The sequence below is a fragment of the Ricinus communis genome, chromosome 3, assembly GCF_019578655.1.
Source record: "Ricinus communis isolate WT05 ecotype wild-type chromosome 3, ASM1957865v1, whole genome shotgun sequence".
NCBI classification, from domain to species: Eukaryota; Viridiplantae; Streptophyta; class Magnoliopsida; order Malpighiales; family Euphorbiaceae; genus Ricinus; species Ricinus communis.
The window spans coordinates 5,339,423-5,359,600 of record NC_063258.1 but is presented as its reverse complement, the minus strand read 5'-3'; the positions used below and the strand labels follow the sequence as shown (position 1 = coordinate 5,359,600).

Below are 20,178 nucleotides of genomic sequence, written 5' to 3'. Positions count from 1 at the left end.
TTCTCATGCTTAAATTTCCAATTTGCAAGAGGAAACAAGTATCTTAAGTATACATTGAACTTTTCATCATTAAAAATATGTATTAACTTTTGCAAGTCCTAACCATAACTAGCAGTCATCAAATTTGCTACCATTGCATTAGCAGGTAGCTGTGGATATTCAATAGAATACAAAATTCCTCATTCATGAATCCACTTGTCATTGAACACATGAACTGCATCACCAGTACTAATTTTCCAGCATAAACCTGCTTCCAATACTGGTCTACTGCTTCACTATGAAAATGAGGAATTGGTTGTCGTAGTGGCTGGCAAAAAATAACTATAAGGAAAATAAGGGGTCTAAAAAAAATAAGGTGTTAAAGTTTAAAAAAGCATTGTATGGGCTAAAACAAGCACCAAGAGCCTGGAATAGTTGAATCGAAAAGTAGTTTTAAGAAAATAGTTTTTGAAGATGTATTCATGAATATGCTTCTCTAGGTAAAACAAGAAGAAAAAGATCTTTTGTTTGTTTGTATCTATATGGATGATCTCATTTTCATAGGCAACAATTTAAAGATGTTTGATGATTTCAAGAAAACAATGGCAAATGAATTTGAGATGAGTGACACGGAACTTATATCTTATTATTTGGCAATGGAAGTAAAGCAAATCAATGGAGGAATTTTCATCTCACAAGAAGGCTATGCAAAGACGATAATCAAGAAGTTCAATATGTCAAAATGCAAAAATATTATCACCCCCATGGAATGCAGAACAAAGTTAAAAGAGGAAATAGAAAAGATAAATTTCACTTTATTCAAAAGTCTTGTAGAAAGTCTTAGATACTTGATATGCATAAGCTTGGATGTTTTATTTGCAATAGGCATAATTAGTCATTTCTGATTTTTTGGAGAAACCCTCAATATCTCATATAAAAGCAGCCAAGAGGATTTTACGTTATCTTAAAGGCACAATTTGACTATGGAATCTTTTATTCGTTCTTTAAAGAATTTTTTTTTTATTATGATAGTAATTTTGCTAGTGATATTGGTGATTAAAAAAGCACCACTGGTTTTCTGTTCTTCTTAGAAAATAATGCAATTTCTTGATGTTTGAAGAAGCAACCAATTGTCACACATTCAAATTTTGAATATGAGTATGTTGTAGCTACATCATGTGTATGTCATGCTATTTAGTTACATAGGCTATTGAAAAAAATTCTCTTGGAGCAAAAGTAAGCTACAAAAATTTTGATTGACAATAGATCAGCTCAAGCTCTAGCTAAGAATTCAGTGTTTCATGATCAAAGCAAACATATTGAACCAAAGTGTCATTTTATTCGAGAATGCATTTCTAAGGAGATTGAGTTAGAGTATGTGAAAATTAATAATCAAATTTTTAACATTTTCATGAACCGCTCAAGTATGATAATTTTTAACAACTGAAAATGTGACTTAGAATTATAAAAGGTTCAAGTTTACAAGAGGGTATTAATTATTAAACTTGAATGTAAAAGAGTTATTATATGTTTGAAGTTATATTTAATATATGTTATATTTAAAGTAAATAAAATTTTATTTATGGTTGTAATTTAAATAGTTATTTTAAGCTCTTTACAATTAGTATACATTGCATATATAAATACGTTTGTAAAGTTTTAATTTATAAAAGAGAAACAGAAAACCAAGTTTCTGATATCTATATCTTTTATTCTCTTCCTTATGTGTATTTATGAGTGCCTATCATTTTCTAACAAAATCAGCTTCTAGCAAATCGTACGCAATTCAGCAATTTATGATATTTTGTCCTTCAAGTCTTATAACTTCCGCTACATCAAAAAGTATAAAGACTTGCAGAAAAGATATCTTTACAATATATCATCAAATTGGTAGATTATAAAACCTTTTCACAATAAGACAACATATCCAGTCTTGATAATAATTGATGTTGTAGTAAATGATGCCTTAATAAGCAAATGTACATATAATGCTTATACTTTATTAGTAGGAATAGCTTATAACAATTAATAATAATATAATGATAGGAAAATGCCTAAAAGAGTTACATGCATACATGGTTTGGATAGAATTAGCAAATTGAATGCTTTAATGAAACTATTTGAATAGATGAATATAAGTGTTATTTCTAATTGTCTTCTAGTTACGATTTTTATGGGGATGGACTTATTAAACTGAGTGTTAAATAGAAAATAATTATATAATTGTTTTGAATTTCAATTTGCATAAGACAATGCATACTCCAATTAGGAAAATGAAACAATCCCAAGCCTGATCTTCCAAGGTTTCAAACTATAAAATCAAGGCTTAGCGCCAATCCTAGGCCTCTTCTTAGATTTCAAACTACAAAATCAAAGGTATACCTTAAAAGTAAAAAATCTTCCTTAGAGATCATAATGGCAACTTTCACCTATACAAGTAAAGACAAAATGGAAGCATAAAACCAGGCTATCAAAGCAATTAATAATTAAAATTGAAATTATTGAACACTTATAAGTAAATGTTGGAAATCAAGAAGAGCAACAACCTTGTTCTTCTAATATAAGAGTCCAAGGTAATTTTCCAAGTAAAATTAAGCAAATTCCAAAAAGCATTACAAAGTTATCACTTTAAATAATAGAAAGCAATTACTTTTTTAACAATAGATATGATTAGTATATTAGTATATGAGAGGAAATAAAAAAAAATTTATATAAAAGGAGAATAAATTTCTGACATTAAATATCGAGCCATAAAGCCAAATCCTAATAATTAATGGAAAGCAAACTGAGACGTGCATTTATATTAGAAATTGTTCAAATTAAAGAGAGGTTCAATAGTCTTTTTTTTTATAGAAAATACAATTCTATTGATTTCAAGCATGTTAAAATAGATAATTATAATTTATTTTTTTTATTAACGCTAATATAGTGAAGAATTTATATTTTCTTCTATATTTATTGTATCAAATCAGAAAACTCACTTCTAAAATAATCAAAGAAAACATTTACGATATAAATGAACAGTAATATCATATCAAACTCTACTTATCTTATTAGAATAGTTGTTGAATATCTTCAAAGAAGGTCTAAACCTTTTATTTAATAAATTAATTTTATTTACAAACCATTTTTTCAAATTTATTTTCGAAAAAATTATCAGGTTTGCATCCTCCAATATTCTCCAAATGAAATTGAGTGCTTTTAAAGAATAATTTTGATATAAGTGAACATCTCATTTTTTTTAAAGCAAAGATAGCATAGCATCAAAGCCTTTAATCATACTTGATGTAACTACTCATTGTAGCCTTTGTAGAGCCTAATTCATTTGTATATATGTTGGCTAATATATATATAAAGATAATAAAAAAAGAATATGTTAAACATCTTTTCTATTTATGTCACAACTCTTATCTATTTGATCTGATTTTTTTTTTAAATTATATTTTATGCTATGTTTAGCTGAGATTTATAAAATAATTCATTCAATTCGAGAAAAAGACATATAAAAAAAAGTAAAATGTAAATGATAAAGTTGAAAAAAAAAATTTGTGTTATAAAATATATTGACTTACTAATGTAGAATTTATTTGAAAATTCTATCTATATTGTTAAGATTTAATTTAATTATAATCAATTCCACATAAATTTAATTTTATAGATTTTAAATTAACTTTTACTGTATCTAAATTAAATTTATAAATTTTAAATTTATAAATAAATTTCATAAATTTTATGAAATTCAACTAAATATAACATTAATATTTTGAGATTAAAAAATAATTTTATAAATATTAATGCTTTGAAATTAAAAGATAATTTTATAAAAATATTATATATCGCGAGTAAAAATTGAAAAAATAATAAATGATACTCACAAATATTTTAAAAATTGGACCAACTTTTTGTTGGCTATTAATACTACAAATCAATACATTGTGTTAAGACATCATCTCAGTTTCCTTGTGATATACATTAACATCTTATATTTCTTGACAATGACATTTAAGAAAACAACAATTATTATTATTATTATTATTATTATCATTGGAGTAAATATTATCACGTGAAACGTTAAGGCTGCATTTGGATTTATGGCACACTTTTGTATACTTCTCCAACTCAAATTTTTGGGGTTAATTTTCTTTAAATTTTTCAGAATTCTCTTTTATGATTTTTCAAAATCTTTTTTAGGAAAATAAATGCTTAATTAATAGAAGAGATTGAGTATAAAGATTGGCTTTATCTAGATTTTTTCTCGCTATATTCTTTCGTGCAAAATTCCAAAAATAAAATCAAATATATATATATATTTATTTTTAACATATTAACTTTAAATTTAAATCTAATTTTATAATTTTTTATTAATTTATTAATTATTATATTTTTAATTACATAATTATTCTAATTTTAAAAATAGTATATTAATTATATTTTATATTATATCAACTAATAAATTAATTTTTTAGTTAAAAAATAATTATAATTCTATCCTCAAAAGCATATTAATTATATTTAATATTATATTAATTTAATAAATTAATTTTTTAATTAATAAAAATTTTAATTCTAAAAAGGTATTTTAAATTTTATTTTATTTTTATATTTATTAAAAATATAATTTGTAATTAAAATTATCTTAACTTTAATAAGAAAAACTGGACTATCATTCTATTGATTCAAATAAAAAATATTAAAATACTAAAATTTTAATTATTGATTCTAAATTCACAAATCCTTTCACTTTCAATAGTAAAAGGATAATTTTAAAAAGAAATAGAGAAAAGTCACATTTTATGCTTTAAAAACTGTGCTGACAGATCTGAAATCTTTTCAGTTTTTTCATAGATTTTGATTGAAATACTACTTTAAACAAAATTAATAAATTTGATACTTTTTCATAAGAAAATAAATAAATTTAATAAAAATAGCTTTAATATAAATGAAAAAACAAATTAAATAATATTTTAAAATTTATATTAATTTCAAACATATTCTTAATCTCTATTTGAAAATTTTATTTTAGGTAGAAAAAGAGTAAAGAGGTTAATTATTTATTTATTTAATTTCTTTTACTTTTTCCCTTTCTTAATTTTTGTGTGCAACCCAAACAAAAGGTTACTCCCATGGCATGAAAAATAGTGAAAAGGAAGACTAAACCTTTACGTGCGCTTAGCAGCAAGCAGTTCTTTGGAAGGCAGCAGCTTACTTTATGCTCAAAGGCGTGCAAGCTCAGATTTCAAGGCTTTCTTCTTTTTTTCTTTTTCTTTTTCTTTTTTCCCTTTATTTTTATTTATCAATGCATATAATATTATAGAATAAAGGATCAATTTCCCTACTGATTTATTTAATTTTATTTTTTTAATAGAGAGTCATTTAAATTTATGTTCCCAACACATTTGATTTATTTTTTTAAAATAAAATAATATTAGATTTTTAGATTTTAATTAAATTATAAAAATTTAAAATTATATTTATTTTATTACTTTACTAATATAATATTTAATAACGGGTTATATAAGAACATTATTTAAAAATTTAAAAAATTTAATTCTCTAAAAATTAAAAATTAAATACACTAAAAAAGACTCACCTTGTTATGGTGGGTAGCTAGCAAATCTTTTTGTCACTTTATATAAGACAATCATATAAAGTATAGTATAATGCAATTTTTGAGTGCTCAAAAGAATGTCTAAAGTCAAATACTTTAACATAAACAATCCCTAAGTGGGTTTGAGCTTGATATGCATTCCAGAGTCAATTGAACAAATAATTATTATTTTTTCTTTTTTTCTTTTCATTTTCCTTTGTTAATATACCTAACAAAGTATAATTAGTGGGTAGCAGATGATGATGATGATGAAGAAGAGAATCTCAAAAGGCAATAACTTAATTAAGTTTTTCCCTTGGGAAACAGAACCGTATATCTTGTTTAGATTTCATTTGTTTTGAATATAGTTAATCCTTGCTTTATTCATTACACTTCTGTAACTTTTTTTAATAATTATTGCACTTAAGCACCCAATGTTTGAGGCTGATTCCTAGTGATGGTGCTTGTCCCAGTTCAACTGAAAGAAAACAAAAGAAACTTGCAAGGTTTACTTATGATTCCTATTTCTAGATTAGATCTGAATAATCTTAAGGGAAAAGTACAATATTTGACCCATGATTTAACCTTTTGACACAAAGAATTCTATGAATTTTTATAGGATACTTTAGTAGTATCTTGAGAGTTAAAACTATTAAACATTTGCATCAAAATTTACTAACATCATTTATTCAATAGTTGTAGCTCATTGATTCATGATTTAACTATCATTCTACTCCTTACTAATTTAAAATTTCATTCATAACTAACTATATTGATTTCTATAGAATTTAAAGAGAAAAATCAAAGAGAGAAAATAATTTTATAATTCATTCTTTTTAAAATTTTAATCAATTTGAAATTTTTTAAATAATTCGATAAAACTAAAAAATTCTAAGCACTAATAAATAAATGATTTTAGTGCATAAAATACCAATTTAGTAAAAAATTAGGACTTGAAGATAGCCAAGAAAAACTTGAAGACATTGAAATGGTAACAACTAGAATAAACTTGAACATATTGAAATGATAAAATTACAGCCCCAAATATCAAACTCTAAACCACAAATTCTTTAAATAATGGCTACTGTTAGCAGAACCACAGTTTTTGTGGTGTCAATTGTCACTAAGTGGACAATCCTGACCAAGGTAAGAATTTATGCAGTGAATAGTCCTAATTTTGCATACATTAAATTTTTTTATAATTTTAAAAAGGGCAGGAAATTCTAAGTTAGATATTCAAATTAAAATATTTTATTTTTATTTTTTTTATTGGGTTTGGGAGCAAGAAAGCAAAAAGAAGTGAAAAGGATAGCCACTGCCTGAACCTGAAACTCTGAGAAAAAAAAAAAAAAGAATAGTGAAACCTGAAAAAGCTTGAACTCTTTTATTCTTTCACTTTGGTTCATGAATTAAAAAATCAGGAATTCATGCTCATTCCACCTGCTGTTTATAACAAATTGGAAAATAAGTACAAAATTGTCTTGCCAGAAAAAGAAAATGAAAAGGAAAGTTTCCATCAGTAATTTTCATATGAGGCAGGAGCCTGAAGAAATACATTTTTACATCTTTTTGCAGGAGAAATTGAGTGGACCACTTGCATGCCTGGCAAAAGAGACCAGAAATAAAAATGAGTTGTGTGGAACTTCACTACTTTGGAATGGCAATGATAAATAAAAAAAAACTGTAGCTTTAAGCATTGCACAGGATTGTCTTCTATTTATTCCATTTTCAGGTTTGCACTTTGCAATGTTCATGGCATATTATATCCAACTATGATTACTGTTTCTTGTCTTATGTAATCTATATATAATAAGAAGGAAAAACAAGAAAATGTAAAGAATAAAGGTAGACATAAAAAAATAATAATAAGGGGATGTAATATTTTTTTATTAAATTATAAATAATTAATTTTTTATTTTAAATTATCTTAAACTGTGTGTGAATGATATTTTTTTTATTTTATTTTTAATTAGTTTTTAGTAATTAAAAAATTAAGAGAAAAATTAGTAAAGAGAAGGAACTCTTGACCAAAAAAAAAAGTAAAAAAGAAATAATAAAATCTAGTTAGGAGTTATTTTTTTAAAATTTAAAAAAAGAAAATATACCTCTTGAATAATGATGAATTATAATATTTTGGAAACCTTTATTTTATTAGAACATTCCCAAGAAGTTTTTAAATCCCAGAATACACAAAAGGCTAAATGCATTTTTTAGGCATCTGAATTATAATACATATGAGCTTAACACTTTAACTTTTAATATAATCTAATAGACACTTCAATTTATTTTTTATGATATTTAAACACTTTTTAATATGTGGCTTCATTCAATACGTCCACGTATACTACTTATAAGTGTTTAAATGTTATTAGAAAGTTAAGCTCATATGTTTATTAGGGTAAATTGAAAATAAAAAATATTTATGAGGTTATAAAAATAAAATTCATGTGTTTGATAGGTTAAATTGAAAAATAAAGTGTTAAAGTGACTAAATGATTAAAACTTAAACGTTTAAATATGCATTTTGCCTATACAAAAATTAAACTTCCAATAAATTTTCTAATTTATCATTTTTCTTTAAGGTGGTTTAAGAATCATGTTCTCTTTCCTTAAATTTAAAGGGAGAGAAAATGACTTTAAAATATATTTTATTATTTATTTTCTTTATTTTTTATTAAATTTTTTTTATAAGAGTCATATTTTCTTTTCTTATATATTTCCTTTTTTCATATCTTATTAATAAAAAATTAATTAAAAAGCAAAATAAAAAATAATATTACAATATAAATGCATTTCAAAAAAAAATTAATACAAATAAAAAGTTAATGTGACTAGCTCAACTTATTTTTGAGATATTCTTGCCTTCTCATAATTACCCAATGTGACTAACTTTATAATTTCAACTGAACTTATTATACAAGTATAAATTTAATTTGAAATGCAATTTATTTGCAACAATGGTATGGTTATAAATAGCATGAGTTATATCAATGTTACCTAAGTTGTTAACTTGCAACTAGAGAGCTGCCTTATGTCCAAAATATCTTATAATTAGTCTTTTGAAGTGCCCCAAATTGACTTACTTTTGTATCAAATGATGAGGTATTTCCAATTTTGTATTTAACACCAATTTTAGCATTATTACATTCATTATTAAAATAAGGTAGAACTTATATTGTGATTTTTTTTCCAAAGCTATAGGAAACCCCCATCATTAAGGACCCATTTAAGATTTTAGTGGATAAGTGGGTTTCAAAATATATATATATTATTTGATCTTTTATTTTGAGTTTAAAAAATTGTTTTTGAAAATTAATAAATAAGTAAAAAAATTTATTCAAAAACAAGTCTGAAAAAAGTAATTTATAAAAATTAAAATGATTCTGAATTTCTTATTTAGCACCAATACCAATCTCAAAGAGAGAGTAAATGATCTTGAAAGGAGTTTTAGAAAGAATGTTAATGAGCTTATTTTAATTTAAATTATGAAAACTTTTAGACATAATTAACTATAACATGCATCATATTATAACTATTTTTTTACAGAATCACAAAATAGTATAACTAGTGATGGAGTTAGGATGAAATTTAAGAAGAATTGAACTGGGATTTAAGGAGAATTAAACTAAATTTTTAAATATTATAAGAATAAATTTTAGAAATTTTAAAAATTAATATTATATCTAATCAAAATTCATTAAAAAATCATCTCACTTGAGAAAAAGATATGAGAAAAAAAGTAAAATAGAAATGATAAAATTGAAAAAAATATTTTAGTGTTATGGAATATATATTGACAAACTAATATGGAATTTATTTAGAATATCTATTTATTTTGTTAAAATTTAATTTAGCTATTATTAAATTTACACAAATTTAATTTTAAAGACTTCTAAATTAACTTTCACTTCATTCAAAACACGTAAATTTTTTAATTTATAAATAAATTTCATAAATTTTATAAATCTTTATCAAATACAATGTAAGAAGAATCAAACTAAAATTCTTTAAAAAGATGTTTCTAATTAATAACTAAAATTTTAAAAATCTAGGCGGCATCTATAACTATCAAAGCATATTTATTTTCTATTATCACAATTTATAGAATTGATTATTTATTTAATAGTACTAAGAGATTGATTAAATTTATTCGTTTTTACCCTCTTCAGATAATAATAGATCCCTTATTTTTTCATTATCTACAAAGACAAAATTAAGGTTATTTGAATAAAGTTGATGCTTTATACTAAAATGATTATTTATAAGTTATTTGAAAAAAAAATGTATTTGTAATGTTCAAGTTTTTTTTTCTTTTTGCGATATGATGTAGTAAATATATTATCCATTATTAGTAATTTAAATTATAAAAATATAAATTTAGAAAAAAAGTCTTAGTATTACAATTTCAATAAATAAATTATATATATATCTATATATATATATATATATATATATATAATAAACTATGATAACATATCAAATTTATATTTATTTATGCTCCAAAATTTTGGCTTTTTTAACTATAACTTTTGCCTATTCTAAATTTATTAGCTTGTAATATTTTGACACTTTTTATTTATATCTTCATTGAAAACTTATATTTGTAATTTACGAAAGTGTTTAAAACTAAAATTTAAATATATATTAGGTTAAATTAAAAGAAAAAATATTTAAATATTAATAAAAAAAATAAAATTCAGATATTTATTAGATTAATTAAAAATTAAAATACAGAATTAACTAATCAATACAAATTCAGTGTATAAATATTTATTTGGCCTAAAAAATAATATATTATTTTTATTAAATAAAACATGCTATCTTAAACATATAATTAACTTAAATAATATTTCAATCGGTTCCCATCTAAATGTTTTTCACTTTTTTTTTTTTTTCACTTCTTAAGCACAACAAAGTCCATAAAAAATGTGCTCATGGCACATATAAACAAATTAAGAAAAAAGTAATTAATGAGACATAAGAAATAGTAAATGCAACTTTACACAAAAAGAAATGATTTCTTCATGATACTATTTAATGATCCCTACTTCTTTTCTTTTTTCTTTTTTCTTTTCTTTCCCTTTCATTGTGGGTAATCCAATTGTTGTGGACTCTATATTAAGAATAATTAACTCTTATTATAAAAAATTAATAATTTTTAATAATGTACTAATTAAATGATGAATAAAAAATTTGAATCATTTATTGATTCAAAGTTTAGCTAGTGCTCTCACAATCTTCTACAACATCTTATATGATTAATGAGTTAGATTACAAGTCTAATGAGCTAAACATTATAAATATTATGTATTTTCAATTTGAATCATTTATTGTTTCTTAGCCAAGATGAGTCATTTATTAAATGAGAATCACTAACTCTATGTATGGCATTGAAGAGGAGAGTGGCAAGGAAAGGTAACTTAACAAAAAAAGAAAGAGAAGAGAGTTTAAGAAAAAAGAAGAAAAATATTAAACCTATTGTGTTTGATTATATAGAAATAATTATTAAAAAGAGAAGAAAATTAATTAATTTTAAATGTGTTTTATTATTATATTAGTGATAAAAAGGAGAATTAATTAGAGTTAATTTCTTTTCATAAGGTAAAATTTTTTTATATTATAAATTGAAATATAATCAATTTTAACTTCTGCAAGAGGAATAAAAAAAAAAATTATCCTTCTTCAATTTTTTTATTCTTTTAAAAAAATTTATTAGCCAAACATGATTAAAACTTATTCTTCTTTCATTTATATTTCTTTCTTTTAAATTATTTTCTATCCATATATAGTGTAAGTAAATTCAAATAAATTTCTTAAAAATACTTACTAACTCGAGATATATATATATATATCATAATAAATATTTTATATTTTAATATTAAATAATTAGTATATATTTTATTAATATATAAATAAAAATATACACCACCTGTGAATAGTAAATGGCACACCCTCCTCTAACTTTAACTAGTAGTACCCTCTCAGCCTTCTATAAAGCTTGGAGCTTGGAGCTTGGATCTAACCAAAGTAGCTAACAGCCAAACTCACCCAACCCCACTTCCCCTCCTCACCTCACCTTCCTTCCTCAAAACCCCACTATTCTTTTAATCTTTTTCCTTGGCTTTTTCTTCTTTTTTTTTTTTCATCCTCCAAACCCAATGCCTTCTTTTTATTCACTCACTCACTCTCTCTCTCAAACCATTACGAAACTCTAAAGTGCTAAACCACAGACACTCACCAAATGTTCCCTAACATTTTACTTTTTCTCTTCCTCTTTACCATCCTTCCCTTTCCCTTCCTGATTTCGGGTGTATCCAACCCGGACCCGGTAACTATCCAGTCGTTCCTCCCAAACCCATCACCCCCAGCAACAATTCCTGCATTCCCAGAACAATCCAACATCGCTGGCTGTCCATTAGATATCCCAGATGAGCTTTTCCACAGCGTAAAATCCGCCTGTGGAAATGGGCAGCAGCAGCTGCACAAGAGCAGATGCTGCCCGGTTCTTGCAGCGTGGTTATACGCTGCCTACTCTGCCACTGCCCTTGGTAGGGCTGCCAGAGTAGCCCCAGCAACAGTGGCAGGGGCCTATGACATGCCACTGTTGCCAGATGACTCGGAAACTTGTGTTGATGATTTGGGTAAGGCATTGAGCCAAAAAGGGGTAGAGTTGGTTAGACCCAATGAGACTTGTGATTTGGTGTATTGTTATTGTGGGATTAGATTGCACCCACTGAGTTGCTCTGAAGCTTTTTCTACTAACCAAGAGGGGAAGCTTGTTGGGGATAAGAGAGTGCACAAGTTAGAAAGAGATTGCTTGAGTAGCAGCACTAATGTCAATCACTTTCCTGGTCTTGGTGGCTGCTCCAAGTGCTTAAATGCCCTCTATTTGGTTTGTTTTCCTTTTCTTTCCTTATTTTATGTTATAACTTGTCCATTTTTCTAAGTCTTTCTTTTTTCAATTATTGGGTATTGGGTATAGAGTAAATTGATGGGTAGGAAGCTTAAAATTAGAATTTGGAGTTTGTTATGTTTTTTTTTTTTTTTTGATGTTACAGAATGATTCTTTTCTTAGTTATCTTGAAAAGTAAACTATGAGGATGGTGACATATTACTAGTCTTTTTCACAAAATAACTATCATATAAATTATGAGGCAGTTCACTGTAATTTTCACTGTTATTAAGTAGAATTCTGTGGTCCTGATTATAATTCCAATTCCATGGCTGTAAAGTTGGTGCTCCAAGGCCTAATGTTTGTACCATTTGATATTTTTATATTGTAATTATGGAGCGGCTTTTCATTTTCCTCATCTTACATGAATCTTTATTCTCCTCTGTTTCATTTCTTGTTAAAAATCACCAGTGGACTTAAAATTCAGATTCTGTTCTTTCCATGGCCCTACTGTTTTTAGTTCTACATCTTTTTCTGGTTATCATAGCTTTTCAAGGATTCAGCAACCACTCTTTTCAGTATGCCCTTATTGATTCAATATATAACAGTATATACTGAACTTGTCCAGTTATCTTTGTTGACTCGTTCAACAAAGAACTTTGCTCAATTTTGGTACATTATCTACTTCTCTCGTCATAATCTTTCGTTCACAAAACTACTTCCCTTTTTTTTTTCAGCATACCTTATTTCTAGTGTTGATTCCTTAGTTGGCTTACGATAGTGTCCAAAGTACTGAAAATGGATTACTGTCATGACATTCAATAGATATATGTAGCCTTAAGCAGAGTGGACTCCAGGGAAATGATTCGTGTAGTTGACCCCGAATAGTCCGATTTTGGGGTTTATTTTGTTTTGAAGTTCAAGAAAAATGATCCTTTTGCAAATGTTGCTGACAATTGAAGTCTTAGACAGCAGTTGGCAACAGTTTTTGATTAGATGTTGTAACAAGCAGTTAGGAGTTCAGTACTTCATGTACCAAACTTGTGCTTGTCTGATCATTTAACAATTAGTTATTCTACTTTTATAATCAATTATAAAAATCTCAATGCAGTTAAACAACAAGAAGACTTTGAACTCAAGCAAATCAGATGATAGGACCACTAAAATGCACAATAAAGATTGCCAGTTGATGGGTCTCACATGGCTGTTAGCAACGAATAGAACAGCTTACATTCACACAGTTTCTGCGGTGTTACGAGCTATGATGATGAACGTGGACAGCTCTAATCCTCAGTCATGTACTCTTGGTAGTGATGGAATGCCATTGGCTGTTGATTCATCTGAAATCTCCAACAATTCTTTGTCAGTAACCCATCAGGCACCCATCTACCTATCTGTTGTTTTAATCTGTTTGTTACATATCCTCTTCATTGTACCATCCACCAGATTTTAGATGATAGCTTTAGCTTAATGAATTGTTGCTATTATGACTTGATTTTTTGTTGTTGTTCTCTGCTGTGTTCTGGTATGGCAAGCCAAAGTGCACATTTTTGTTATTTCTTTTCTTACTGTATGTGAGTAGCATTACATCTTTTCTTTTTGTTAATTACCAAAACAGATAGCAAACTTTTATGGTAATGATCAACATTAACCTGTGCTCAAGGTATATGGTGAAATCATGGCTTATTTTAGCAACCTTTTGACTACTTTTGGCCATGATTGTACCTCTTAAGTCATAACTAATGTATAGGCAAACATTGATCATTCTTAGAGTGGCATAATTTTCTATAATTTGGTGTTTTGTGTTTGAGATTGCAGTTGGGTGTTAAAAGAAAGAGTTTATAATATAATTTTTTTTTTTAAATTTGTAAGTAATTTTTTTGAAACCTGTTTTTAAAAAAATATTAATTAATTTATATTTCTAAGAGTAATTATTAAAACTCAAAAAGAAAAAAAAATAGATTTTCCAACTTCAATGCCAAAAAACCCTTGATATAGTTTCCTTATACAATAATTAAGCAGAAAAAAAAAAAAAAAAAAAAACAGTTTCCAGTCCATTGTCAAATAGATATTATATAGCAAGAGTGTCTCCTGAGAGTAGGCAATGGCATTGCAATCTTTCATGTTGCTGGTTTAGTGAGTAGTGGAAGAGGTGATGTTTGTTTTTGGGTCCAAAATTCTAAAAATTTGGCAAGTGGGCATCCACCACCCATGTGCTTGAAGGAGCACTTGGTTTTGTCTTCAAGACAGTTGGGTCTTTTATTTCATTCACAAGAAAGAAAATCCATGCTAAATGTCAAAATCTCACAATTATGCAAATGTTATCTTCTATGGATTATGTATGCTTCCCTTTGATTGGAGAACTGGGTGACAACTGGACCCTTCTTTTTTGTTCTTTTGAAAACAGAACCCAAGCATAGAAGTATTTAATGCATAGAATCTTGATGTTTGAACTGACTCCAAGGTAACTTGGATTCATATTTTAAAAAAAGAAAAAAAGAAAATTAAAGATAGAATTTGCTTTGCAATATAAACAGAAAATGGGTTTCATATAATTGTAGATTTGGAGCTGTTCCAAAGTGAAAACATTGTTTTCAAATCAATCTACATTGAAGAGGCTTTTTTCAGCCACAATATCATAATAAGCCACTTATTTACATGATTTCCTCACACATGAAGCATGCTCTATACATCTCTAGGCCCTGAAATTCTTATAAAATTAAAGTCATCATCCCTTAAACTTTAATACAACCTTTGGTAGGATATAATGACATATTTAGTGAAATCACCATAGGACAAAGAATCAAATATCTTTTTAAATTATATTTCAGGCTAAATAAGTTTAATTTTAATTATTTTAGTAAATAGACTTATAATTTCTTAAAAACTAAATAGATTCATATTTTAACTAAAACTGATAAAACTAATGATAATGGCGCTGATGATGGTTTAACAAAATTGATGGTGATCGTGAAATAAAAGCAATAATTATTAATTTTAATTTTCTCGATAAAATATAAAAAGTTTTTAATATATAAAAGTTAAAAAAATATATTTTTAATATTAAAAATTAATAATGGTTTAGTTTTATTTTATTTGATTAATTTAAATAAAAAATAAAAAATATGTTCATAATTTTTTTAAAAATGAATCTAGTTAGTCTTTAAATAGAACTTATCTATTTATTAAAATAGTTAAAATTAAACTTATTTAATCCTTTATCCATTCACTATTACATTACATACCTCATTTTTTTATATAACAGTAAAAAAAAAACTATCTTACGTAATACAATAATAAACTTATCATATAATCTGTAATACCCACTTAATGCATTTGTATTTATTTTTATAACATGCATATCATATAGATATGAGAAATGCATGAGATATGTATGATATTAATGCTAATGTTAAATAAAAGAAGATTCTAAATATTACAATTAAGTTCACAATAAAAATTAGAAACTTAAGGGACTGAATTGATTAATGGCAAAAATAAAGAGGTTAATTAAACCTAAAAAGAAAATTAATATGACAGAAAAGAGGAAGAAGAAAGAAAAGGTGGTAGTTCTTTTTCCTTCTTCTTCTTCTTCTTTCTTTCTTCTTCTTCTTCAAAAAAAAGAAAACTGAGCTTCCAAGTGGAGTTTGGAGGTTTAGAATCTATTTTAGATCTTAATCTTCATCTATAAAGGCTTTAGATGTTTATTTGGTAAGTAATCTTAATATTTTGTTGAATTGAGTTAGGGTTTAGAAGACATAGAATTCGAGTTCCAAAGACCCAGTTTTTCAATCTTATTATTTTGATCATATCTTGAGCTAGGAAGCTTTAAATCGAGTGTTCTTTGATGATATAGAAACTTTAAAGAGTTATCTAAAACTTTTATTTACTTTAGCTCGATCTGAATCAGGCTCTATATTAGTATAATAAGAGAATACATTTTATTGTTCAGTTTCCATCTTTGATTTGAGTAAGGTGGATTGTTTTGTAGGGATATTTCTCTATACACCTCCAATTGAAACAAAATCAGTTTTAAATTATATTAGACACATAAGGTTAGTGATCTGGAAAGTTTCATCATGAAATTTATTGTATAGAAGTTTTGGTGGATTTTTAAATTCACCCTATTAATTCTGTCATAGTTGGCAGCCATACATATGTAGATAATTTAGTGATATTATCATGCTAGATGAAATTCTATTAACTTTGGGTGTTTAAAAAATAAGTGAATTATGATATATTTCAGCTAAACAAATTTGGAATGAGGGTGACACCCAAGTAAGCTCAAGCAAAGGGAAGGGAGCAACAAAGGTAAGTGAATAATTTAATGTTCTATGTGAATATAACACAAAATAAATAATTATAATTTATTTATTTAATTAGTTGATTAAGGGAAATGTATATAATATATTAACAGATGTTACTTTTTTTCTAATGGTGATTTTTTATTATAGTATTGATGGGTGATTGTTTTCGAAATGAGATTGTATATATGAATGTTGATTGGTGAATTAAGGTGTCTTGTTATAATGTGAACAATATATTTGATTTAGCCATATCTGAAGTTTTACAATTCTAAATGGAGTGCTACTTATTGCTATAGAAAATTTGAGAGGCAATTTACAAATGTTATAGAAATAGAGGAAGCTTGATTTTGCTGTTTTGATGGTCAATCTGGATCATACTTTTTGTTGCTTAATTTTATTGCCAGCTTGACCATGGTGGATTATTTTTTATGTTTCTCTTTCTATACACATCCAATTGATGTAAAATCAGTTTCAAATCAATCTAGACTTATAATATTATTGATATGGAGAATATAGTCTTGGAATTCCTAATGTGAAATTTTTGGTGTATTTTTGAATGCACACTATTAAATCTGCCATGTTAAAATATAGTATGTTTTTGGTATATCATAGGTATATTATGATTTCTTATATATTATGGAGATGTTAGTTATTTAAATGGAGTGGTATATGATATATATAAATATAAGAATTATGGTTGGATGATCGTAAGGACACAATGCTACTTGTGAATGAGGCAAGGCTGTGTGCGATATGGAATTCCCCATGAGATTATGGTTGGCTGTGTGCATATGGGGATTCATGAAAATAAAAATATATATATATATATTATTATGGAATTAAATTATAATTCACAAGTTCATTGCTGTCCTAAAGAAAATACTATGACAATGTTTATATATACACTATAAAGTCATAATTAAATATCGAATGATTTGATGCTTGATAATACTATATGTTTTATTTCTTTTTCAGGATTAGAAGAATTATAATTAGTTTTGACGAAATATTTGCATCTGTCGCACTAGCATTGTGTCAGGTAGGTCAGCAGGAGGTCGACTTCAGTTTTTCTTGGACTTGACATGTCTAGTGGATTTTATTATCATGTATAAAACTGGAGCATTTTATATGTATATAAATAAAAAAGAGTGTACTATTTGATGTTGTGTGTTTTTTGGTGTGTGATATGTATGACTCATATAAATAGTTTTGTTATACATATTAATTTGTGAGTTGAAAGTTAGTAGTTAAGAAACATGTTATGTATCAGTCTTTTGCATACAATGTATGCTTGACATCCTTTACAGGTGTCAAATAATCAATTATTCTTAATTTAATATAATTCTAAACATAAAAAATATATGTATTTAAAATTTTTATCTTGTATTTATTTTATTTTTCTATTAATATAACTTAAACACCTTCAATTAATAAAATTAATTATTTCACAAGTAAAATTTCTTTTGTCATAACACTTTTACTTAGTATAATATATGCAGCTATATAAGTGGATAAATAAATAGACAGTTTTTTATTTAAAATTACAGAACTAAAAAGTATATAGAAAGAATACATAGCTTAGCTCTAAAGTTAATATATATATATGATGATTATTCTTTGCTCATTATGAAAATTTTAAATTGAAGTTTTTGTCAAATTTTTTTTTATAACTATCGGTTCTGATGGTTATCATGACAGAGACAATTTTATTTTTTATGATTTTTTTAAATTATTTAAATTATTTATTATTTATAAATGGATAACTAATATATTATAAATATTTTAAATTTTAGAGTTTATAATTTATTTTAATTTTTTTTATTCAAATCTTATTTTAATTAATTCTCTTTGAGAATTTATGAGTTTATTGATTGAAAATTGAATTATAAGATTAATTTGTATTGTGTCAAGATTTCACCATATTAATTATGAGTTCACAGTAATAAATAAAATAAAGGTTACAGTAAATTGTAGTTAATTGTTGTTTATTGAAAAAAAAAAGTAAAATATTTCAAACTGAAAATTATTAAATCAAAATCATATGTACATGAGAAGATTTGACTCTTTTTCTTTATGATTTGTAACTATTTTAAAAGAATAAAAATTTTAGATTTATAGAATCTTTTTCTGTTTTTTGTTTTTATTGCATAAGAATTTCCAGAGTAACTCCTGCCACTTTTTTTTTTTTGTTTTTCCAAAAAATAATTTATACACATTTCACATGAAAAATATATTTTATTTTCTTGCAATAACAAAATAAATTTTACTTTAAGTTCCAATAATCCAATTAAATTTTTCTTTGATTTTTCTACAATTTACATAATTCCTTCACTTACTACATAAATACGGCATAATACCTAAGTGTGCATAGATGAGATGATAGGGGTCTCTTCTAGTTTAACCAAGATTTGGAGTTCAAACCTTGAATATGTAGCTACATTAAAACTTTTGAAAGAGTATTTTGCCACTCGCAAGGGTCCTACCCGACACGCTCTAGATTAACACTCGATATATGTATACCAAAAGAAATAAGGGATAAATGTATATTTAGACATTTTAACTTTGATTATTTAATCACTTTAACACATTAACTTTTAATTTAATTTAATAAACATCGGACCTCTATTTTTAAAATCTTTTAAATATTTTTAATTTTTTAATTTAATTTATATTATTTAGTCAGTAAATATATTTATGCCAAGTGTATACTTCTGATTGGTTTATTTTGTTAGTTAGTTGGATTATATGCTACAAGCTATAATATGTATGTAATTTTGCTGACTTGAATAAAGAGTAACTTTTACTCCCATTTTATTTCCCTCATTTCACGTGGTATGCTTCTAGAACAGGAGCTTTCTATTCTCTCACTTTCTTTCATTTTCTAACTAAACAGATACTCTTATCCATTCCTGTGAAACTTCTCGAAACTTTAAGATTTTTACATTAAATCTATACATTTCCTTTTAAACAAATTTTTTAGCTTCATCTGTTTAAAATTGATTCGAGTTTCTTGAGCTTTTTTGCAATGACCACTTCTACTGTTTCACCTATGGAAGATCTAGCCTTACCTTATTTTCTACATCATTCATAGAATCATAACTATATTGTTGTTACACTTCAATTGACATTGTTGAATTATTTTACTTGGAGAAGATCTTTTCTTTTAGCTATTTCTATTAGAAACAAGCTAGGGTTTCTAGATGGATCGATTTCTAAACCTAAAGATGATAGTGCTTTACTTTTTTCATGGACAAGATGCAACAACTTAATGATAGCATGGATTTTAAACTCTATTTCTTCTTTTACATGGATTCTATAACTCAAATCTAGGAAAGCCTATTTCATCATTTTTTTACAACTTGATGACTCGAATCTCACAACTACAACATTTATATTGTTCTACTACACAAGGA

General features: G+C 25.7%; 1 protein-coding gene and 1 long non-coding RNA gene across 2 annotated transcripts; both read left to right on the top strand.

The window, feature by feature from the left end:
* Window positions 1-11,584: 11,584 nt before the first annotated feature.
* On the top strand, window positions 11,585-14,014 carry LOC8261630 (uncharacterized GPI-anchored protein At4g28100). Its single transcript, XM_002533084.3, has 2 exons — window positions 11,585-12,458; window positions 13,570-14,014. Exons 1-2 carry the CDS (start codon window positions 11,808-11,810, stop codon window positions 13,909-13,911), a joined length of 993 nt encoding a protein of 330 aa, XP_002533130.1. The 5' UTR covers window positions 11,585-11,807; the 3' UTR covers window positions 13,912-14,014.
* A 1,994-nt stretch (window positions 14,015-16,008) lies between these two features.
* LOC125369482 lies at window positions 16,009-17,926 on the top strand. The gene is made up of 3 exons (XR_007215184.1): window positions 16,009-16,169; window positions 16,705-16,769; window positions 17,741-17,926. It is a non-coding gene; the product is annotated as an uncharacterized LOC125369482 (long non-coding RNA).
* The last annotated feature ends 2,252 nt before the right edge of the window (window positions 17,927-20,178 follow it).